Source organism: Chiloscyllium plagiosum, chromosome 23 (assembly GCF_004010195.1).
Source record: "Chiloscyllium plagiosum isolate BGI_BamShark_2017 chromosome 23, ASM401019v2, whole genome shotgun sequence".
In the NCBI taxonomy this organism is placed as follows: domain Eukaryota; kingdom Metazoa; phylum Chordata; class Chondrichthyes; order Orectolobiformes; family Hemiscylliidae; genus Chiloscyllium; species Chiloscyllium plagiosum.
In genome coordinates, this window is record NC_057732.1 from 20,721,088 (window position 1) to 20,730,291 (window position 9,204).

Below are 9,204 nucleotides of genomic sequence, written 5' to 3' on the forward strand. Positions count from 1 at the left end.
TGGTCCTTGACCTTGAGAATTTTTTTAAAACACACCCCAATGTAGAAGAGGCCACATCAAGAGCAAAGGATGAGGATGTGCAGGAAAAATTCTGCCCCTCCCCCCATTTCCTCGCAGATTCAACCCTCCAACTCAGCACCGCCTTCTTGAACTGTCTTACCTGTACACCTTCCTTCCCACCTATCCACTCCACTCTCCTCTCTGACCTATCACCATCACCCCCCCTACCCCATATTCCTGATGAAGAGCTTATGCCCAAAACATCAATTCTCCTGCTCTTCGGATGCTGCCTGACCTGCTGTGCTTTTCCAGTGCAACACGTTTTGTCTCTGATCTCCAGCATCTGCAGTTCTCACTTTGTCCTCATTTTTATGTTACACAACTCCTGTATTTGGATAAAAATCACACAACACTAGGTTATAGTCCAACAGGTTTATTTGGAAGCACCAGCTTTCACAAGCCGCTCCTTCATCAGGTGGTTCTGTCCAGCACTCCGAAAGCTAGTGCTTCCAAAGAAACCTATTGGACTATAACCCAATGTTGAGTGATTTTTAACTTTGTCCATCCCAGTCCAAGTCATGACTCCTGTATTTGCATAGTTTGCTCCCTGGAAGGAATACCTTGATTTATGCCAGATATCCTTTGCATGAGCGTCCCTTTCTGGGCATTCCATGATGTTTCTTTCTTGTTCGAGAACTCAGTCCTGTTCTGAATAAATACTATTGATTCAACTTCATGCCAACATTTTTTTTACTCTCAGTAAGCTTTGGATTGAGTGAGAAATGAAACCATATTAAAACATGGGCTGGATTGCCTAATTCTGCTTTTATGTCACATGAACTTATGTAAACAGGTAAAGATACAGTAAGCATAGTCTTACCAGATAGTAGGGTTGCTGTCTCATTAGATAGAAACAACTGGTGGTGGCTTAGCCTGAAGATCACCACACGTCAAGCAAGGGGAGAATTTGAGAAGGAGGATTCTTCATGGTAACTTCAACCAGTGTGGGAATTGAACCCATGTTATTAGTATTATTCTAAATCACAAAATAACCATCCAGCCAACTGAACTAAACTAACCGCCTGCAACATATATTACATTAGCAGATCAGTAGCACTTGTGTTCGCCAGTTTTTTCCCCCAAATTCAGCAATTTAACAATTATTTGTATGGGTATCCAATGAGCTGCAGCTGGTGTACAATTGGAGTAAGTTATTTGGAGACAATTCCACCTTCTCCAGAGGTGAAAATAATAACGTCGCTGAACAGATTGATTAGAAAAAAAGACGTATCTGGATTTATTCGAAAATAGGTCAATTTAAAATGGTACTTAGTAAACTTACGAGAAGAAATTAATGTTACATTTACAGAGATAGACATAAACTGCGAATTGTGACCTTCTCTGATCTGGGTTAAGATTTACGGCCCACTCAGGGTCCATTGGTCCTATTGGTCAGCGGGGTTTAGCTGCTCTCGTCCTATTGGTCATTGGATTATGCTCTCACCTTATTGGTCAGTTGCTTTATGATGCAGAGATTGTATTGATCAGACTGCGCAAGCGCTCTCTTGGTGACCCCGCCTCTTCACAGCTCATTGCTGATTGGTGGTTTGGCATCAGCTGACACAAGATGGCGGCGGTTTTGGGTAGCGGCGTCTGGGCTCGGGCTCGGGCCCGTGTCCTCCCAATGTCAGGTCGGTCTTTGTCCCAGTTTTATTCCTTTGATTTTGCTCTCGTCTAGTGGGTTTTTCGTTCTCCCCCTGATATCGAAGTCGGAACTCCAATAGTGCTTTAGTCTCCTCGCGGCTCCTGGTCCCTGGGGGCTCTTGTACACCCACACACAAGGTGTACATTGTTAACTGAAGGCCTTTTAACAGATACTCGATTCAAATTTAAACAAATAGGAAATTAGTTTCAAAGAATAGCAGAATGATATAACGCAATAATACAAATCGTATCTTTGAGTAATGCTGATATTCCTGTTTCCAAACATTTTGGATACGAGTCTTAGTTCAGATCGCGAAGCACTGACAACTCAGTTGTCACTGGGTTTTGAATTGATGGGTAGATTTCGGTTTTGTAGTGCATTGTTCCTGTGCCTTGGCCTAAAGCAAAGGCATTCGTGTCAATTGGTTTGTGAGATCTTGCTGTGTGATAAAAAGACACCTAAATGTTCACTGTTTGTGTAGCACTTTGAGATGTTCCTTCGTTAAATTCTAAGGTGTATCTAGAAATGGAGGTCTCTCCCTCATTACCGTGCTGTCAGTATGATTAATAATAATGTCTTTGGCTGTTCTTTTAATCTGATTGGAGTAGTGAGACAGGTTAGTCCAAGGCGATCTTGATTTGTTCTGTGTAGAGAGTAATACATCAATCAAATGTAACATTTGGTGAAAGTGTGCCAGTTACTCCACTGGAAACAATACTTAGAGTTCAAGTTGTAATGTATTTGTCATAGTTGTGTGTAGTTGATGGAAAGTTTGGTGATGTTAATAGGGAGCTTGAAGTGGTGGACCATGGCAACAAAGAGCATGCACCTTTTGTTCAGTCAGAGATATGAAATGTGCCATACAGGATTGTGCTGGTTGAATCTTGTCATTAGATGAGGGTATTCACCAACTTTGGAATAAAAGGTTGCTATCAGATCAGATATAACACAGGTAAATCATGTAAATGTGTGTGGTTGTGAATTTCTAGTCATTAATCTGTTCAAAGACCACTTGAAAAATGAGAGGGGTTTAGGAAAGAACAAATGAGGTGAATAATGAGAGGCATGTGGAATTAGAAATTAGAATTAATGCATTTGGAGACAGGTCAGCAATTTCTATTAGCAGATCAGTCAAACCTGTTAAAATCAGTACATGAATTAATTGTGTTGAGTTTTGGATTCTTATTAATTTGTATTCTGAAACTTTGACTTGTTATCCCAAAAATTAATGTTTTCTTTTGGAAAAAAAAACGTCATGTTAGAAATACGATTTCATATTGAATCAAGCAGGTTTCATTACAATGATGTTTTGAGTTCTGCATTATTCTAGTGGTTTCCTTTATTGTCAAAGGTTACTAATTTAATTTTGATGAAAAGCTTTGGGTTACTGCATCATTATGCAAAATATTGTTTGGATATTTGATTTTAATTTGACAAAATTGGTTGTAAGACCTTTTATGAAAGTTGAACTGATTTCCAACATGACTGATCCAAAATAGGTTTTTGTTTTAAATATTTGTTCACCCTGTTTTTGTTCTTGTATCAGCCACAGGTAGCGACTGTCTTGTTATAAGGGAAATTGAAATGAAAGTACGGATGTTTTGTTATAAAGGACTATGATGAGACCATTTCGTTTTGGTCCTTTCTTTTAAGGAAGCATGTAAATGCATTGGAAGCGGTTCAGAGGACGTTTGCAAGATTGACTCCTAGAATGAGGAGGAGTCAGACTCGTAGAGACATACAAAATGGAAACAGACCCTTTGATCCAACTCTTCCATGCTGATTACTTATCTTAACTAACCTAGTCTCGTTTGCTTGCACTTGGTCCATGTCCCTCAACTCTTCCTATTCATAAACCCATCCGGATGCCTGTTGAATGCAGTAATTGCACCAGCCTCCACCACTTCTTCTGGCAGCTCATTCCAAATACACACCACCCTTTGCGTGAAAAAATTGCCCACTCTCGCCTAAGTCTATGCCCTTTAGTTCTCGATCCCCCCACCCCCACAAATCCCAGGAATAAGACCTTGTCTATTTATCCTATCCATGTCCCTCATGATTTTATACAGCTCTGTAAGGTCACCTCAGCCTTCAACAATCCCAAGAAAACAGACCCAGCCTATTTAGCCTCTCCCTATAGCTCAAATCCTCCATCCCCGCCAACATCCTTGTAAATCTTCTCTGTACCCTTCATGTTTCACAACATCCTTCCGATAGGAAGGAGACCAGATTGCATGCAATATTCCAAAAGTAGTATAACCAATGTCCTGTACAGCCGCAACATGACCTCCCAACTCCTATACTCAATACGATGACCAATAAAAGAAAGCATCCCAAATGCCGCCTTCACTATCCTATTTACCTGCGACTCTACTTTCAAGGAACTATGAACCTGCACTCAAAGTCTCTTTGTTCAGCAACACTCCCAGGACCTTACCATTTAATGTATAAGTCCTGCCCTTATTTGCTTTTCCAAAATGCAGCACCTCTCAGTTACCTCAATTAAACTCCAATTGCCACTCCTCAGCCTGTTGGCCTATCTGATCAAGATCCTGTTGTAATCTGAAGTAACCTTCGCTGACCACTACACCTCCAATTTTGGTGTCATCTGCAAACTTACTAACTATAGCTCTTAGACTCACACCCAAGTCATTTATATAAATGACCAAAAGTAGTGGACCCAGCACCGATCCTTGTGACACATCACTGGTCACAGGCCTCCAGTCTGAAAAGCAACCCTCCATTACCACCCTCTGTCTCTACCTTTGAGCTAGTTCTGTATCCAAATGCCTAGTTTTGAAGTTAGGTTGTTCATGCTGGGCTTGTTTCCACTGGAGTTTAGAAGAGTGCACGGTGACTTGATTTGAATTGCATAAGATCCTGAAAGGTCTTGACAAGGAAAGGGTGTTTCCTCTTGTGGGTGAGTCCAGAATTAGGGGATATTGTTTTAATATTAGGGATTGCTGTTTCAGAATAGATGAGACTTTTTCACTCTTAATGTTGTACGGATTTGGAATGCTGTGCCTTATGTTATGAAGTTGAGGGTGTGAATTATACCTCTGAGAGAGAGAGAATGCTGTTCTGAACTGAGAGATTATAAGCACCTGTGTGTACAACTGGATGGCAATCCCAGAGTGTACTGGAAAATAGAAAATAGAAAATATGTAACATTTGACTATGAAATGGACACCTGAGTTTATGTTGCTGTTTGGTTAAATTTGAATTGTTGTCAATCAGTTTAAATTGTGCGCTACGATACTGAAATCCAATAGCGTTTGAATTTATTGTTTTACCAACATCAAACCAATGAGACGATCTGATGTTGCAAGGATATAAGAATGCGGAAAGTTTGAAAATTGGTCAGAAAGCAACTGCTGTAAGGAGAGAAACGGCAGGAAAGATAAATGCCAATGTATCGTCATGCTCTTAAAGAAGTCAGAAAAAACACTTTCTGTGAAAAGTATCTTTTTCATGTAAAGCCTATTTGCAGTAAGAAGGAAGAAGACAACCCAGGGAGACCAGCAGCCGGAGGAGTAAAGACACAAAAGAAGACACAGACTGTCATTTTGAGATTAAGTTAATGTAATTTTAATGTTTATTTGGAATAGCATATGTATGTTTTATAGAGTTGGAGTCAGATTATAAGTAGTTAAGAGATTTTGAATAGTTTTTGTTTAATGTTTACTTTTAGAGTTAGAAAATGTTGTTATTTTCTTTTAAATAGTGGAATTTGGAGTTCTCTGTCACTCATATTTTAATAAATTACAAGGTGAGGCAAACTTTTCTGGGTGTTTGGTTTAGTTAACAGAAAAGGTTCACTCTGTGTAACACTTAAATGGGGGAAGGTGGGGGGTCATTGAATATTTTAAGTCATTGGATAGATTCTTGTTAGGCAAAGCAATCAAAGACTATCAAAGTAAATAGAAATGTGAAATTTAAAACACAAGATCAACCATGATGTCATTGAATGGCAGCGTATGCTAAAGGGACTGAATGGTCAACATCTGCTCCTGTTCATAATTTGTTCCATTCAAATATGTAAAATTGGCACGTAGACAATGTTCCCTTTTAAATGTTAATTGTCAGTTGCATATCTTGTCATGATAGCTGTGTTGTCTTTCAGGTTCTGTTTCAGCAGGTTTAGCCTCAGCAGTGTCCATTCTGATTCAGAAAAGGAAGATCCATCACCCTCCCATTCCTGGTGGTAAAGGTGGACGTTCGTCCTTTAGTGGGATTGTGGCCACGGTTTTTGGGGCATCTGGATTTCTTGGACGATACGTGGTGAATAGGCTTGGTGAGATCCATTACATATTTTAATATTGTCTTACAGTAGGGATTATGAATATTTATTTTCTAATCAAGTTTTTACTTAGTATTTTCTTCAGCCTTTGTGAAATAAAATGTTATTTTCAATTAGTAAAGTGCAAAGGATTTCTAGTTGTGAATGCTGCAATACCAAGCCTACGATTTGAGATTTGTTTCATACATCAAATTGATAGAAAATTTATAAATAACTGAGTTGTGAGTGAGGCATTGAAAATATCGATTTATTTCAGCATTTTATGTAATTTAAGCCATGTAAATACATAATTGAAGCAATAGAGGTTCAGATTCTGAAGGTATGATGGGAAAACGCAATATAACATAAGGCTACATGGTAATATTTTAAAATAAAACAAAATTACTAAACTCCCAATTTATAAACTTTAAAGGTGGGTATAATCATATTTGCTGTAGCTTCACTGTAGCAGTTGCAATCATTATAGAAAGTGGTTGCATAAATAGCATATGCTCTCACTCTCAGATTTCTAATTGTTGAGAATGATTGATTGACTGTAATTTTCCCCATTGTTGCAAGTGTTGTAAAGTTTCATTGATTACAATCTTTGAATTCCTTGGTATTTACCTTTTTAGGGTTCTTCATTAGCCTTCATTTAAAAGTTTGAGGAACTCTTTAACAATGTTCTAAAGAGCTGATATTGCAGGTGTTGGAAAACTGAAATGCCAGGCATCTGGAGCCCTCTGAAAAGGATGCCCACTAAGTCTTGTCTAACTATAAAACTGGACCCCTCCAACTAACCACTGGAGCCCTCCCAATCACTTGCACCTGACCTACCCAACCCTCACACTAGTTTACCTGTCACCTATACCCCCTGTCAATCTATGAACCCCTGTGTTCTTAAGGAAGGTAACTGGACATGAAATGTTAACTCTGCTTTCTCTCCACAGATGCTACCAGACCAGCTGAGTTTTTCCAGCAATTTGTTTGTGAAAATATTAGCTATCTTAACAATAAGATAACTCGGGGAAAAAAATTCAAATGATATGACATTGCATCCACTTTCCTGTGTGTCTCAAAGCAGGACAGTAGTTAAAGATGAAGATTGAAGATGATTTTAAAAGTGAAGAGACCTGTAAAATGTGTGCAAAGACCAACTGAAAATGCCACATGAAGACAAATCGTTATCTTTTAGAAAGTGACAAACAGCAAAAAAAGTCAATATTTCAGCTATTTGATCAGAATTAGAAAGCTGCAGAGATCTTATCCAGAAGGAAAACCAGAGGCCAGCAGAAACGATTGATCTCTGTATGGTTGGATGACGTATGTTTACAGAGAAACTACACTGGATGTGCAAGGATGGCACAAGACGTATGTGGCCGACCATGACTGCAGACGTGGTGACAAACAGCAACAGCTTTTACTTTTACTCCAACTCATAGAAGTTGTCTGTTTGTCAAACTGGGATCGTGGATAGAGTCATAGAGATGTACAGCATGGAAACAGACCCTTCAGTCCAACCCGTCCATGCTGACCAGATATCCCAACCCAATCTAGTCCCACCTGCCTGCACACGGCCCATATCCCTCCAAAACCTTCCTATTCATATACCCATCCAACTGCCTCTTAAATGTTGCAATTGTACCAGCCTCTTCCTCTGGCAGCTCATTCCATACACGTACCACCCTCTGTGTGAAAAAGTTGCCCCTTAGGTCTCTTCTTTTATATCTTTGCCCTTTCACCCTAAACCTATGCCCTCTAGTTCTGGACTCCCCGACCCCAGGGAAAAGACTTTGTCTATTTATCCTGTCCATGCCCCTCATAATTTTGTAAACCTCTATAAGGTCACCCCTCAGCCTCCGATGCTCCAGGGAAAACAGTCCCAGCCTGTTCAGCCTCTCCCTGGAGCTCAGATCCTCCAACCCTGGCAACATCCTTGTAAATCTTTTCTGAACCCTTTCAGGTTTCACAACATCTTTCCGGAAGGAGACCAGAATTGCACGCAATATTCCAACAGTGGCCTAACCAATGTCCTGTACAGCCGCAACATGACCTCCCAACTCCTGTACTCAATAAAGGAAAGCATACCAAATGCCGCCTTCTTAACTATCCTATCTACCTGTGACTCCACTTTCAAGGAGCTATGAACTTGCACTCCAAGGTCTTTGTTCAGCAACACTCCCTAGGACCTTACCATTAAGTGTATAAGTCCTGCTAAGATTTGTTTTCCCAAAATGCAGCACCTCACATTTATCTGAATTAAACTCCATCTGCCACGTCTCAGCCCATTGGCCCATCTGGTCCAGATCCTGTTGTAATCTGAGGTAACCCTCTTTACTGTACCTCTTATGCTCACATCCAAATCATTTATGTAAATGACAAAAAGTAGAGGGCCCAGCACCGATCCTTGTGGCACTCCACTGGTCACAGGCCTCCAATCTGAAAAACAACCCTCCACCACCACCCTCAGTCCTTTTACCTTTGAGCCGGTTCTGTATCCAAATGGCTAGTTCTCCCTGTATTCCATGAGATCTAAGCTTGTTAACCAGTCTCCCATGGGCAACCTTGTCGAATGCCCTACTGAAGTCCATATGGATCACATCTATTTACCTGCCCTCATCAATCTTCTTTGTTACTTCTTCAAAAAACTTAATCAAGTTTGAGAGACATGATTTCCCACGCACAAAGCCATGTTGACTATCCCGAATTAGTCCTTGCCTTTCCAAAAACATGTCCATCCTGTCCCTCAGGATTCCCTCCAACAACTTGCCCACCACCGATGGTCTATAGTTCCCTGGCTTGTCCTTACTGCCCTCCTTAAACAGAGTGGCACCACGTTTGCCAACCTCCAGTCTTCCGGCACCTCACCTGTGAATATCGATGATACAAATATCTCAGCAAGAGGCCCAGCAATCACTTCTCTAGCTTCCCACAGAGTTCTAGGGTACACCTGATCAGGTCCTGGGGATTTATCCACCTTTAACAGTTTCAAGACATCCAGCACTTCCTCCTCTGTAATCTGGACATTTTGCAAGATGTCACCATCTATTTCCCTACAGTCTATATCTTCCATAGCCTTTTCCACAGTAAATACTGATGCAAAATACTAATTTAGTATCTCCCCCATTTTCTGTGGCTCCACACAAAGGCCACCTTGCTGATCTTTGAGGGGCCCTATTCTCTCCCTAGCTACCCTTTTGTCCTTAATATATTTATAAAA

General features: G+C 40.4%; 1 protein-coding gene across 1 annotated transcript in view; it reads left to right on the forward strand.

The window, feature by feature from the left end:
* The first annotated feature begins 1,587 nt into the window (after nucleotides 1-1,587).
* ndufa9a (NADH:ubiquinone oxidoreductase subunit A9a) overlaps nucleotides 1,588-9,204 on the forward strand; it is a 22,135-nt gene continuing 14,518 nt past the window's right edge. The window contains exons 1-2 of the mRNA XM_043713691.1: nucleotides 1,588-1,691; nucleotides 5,829-5,999. Of these exons, the coding sequence (XP_043569626.1) occupies nucleotides 1,628-1,691; nucleotides 5,829-5,999 (235 nt within the window). The 5' untranslated portion in view covers nucleotides 1,588-1,627. The remainder of the gene's footprint in view (nucleotides 1,692-5,828; nucleotides 6,000-9,204) is intronic.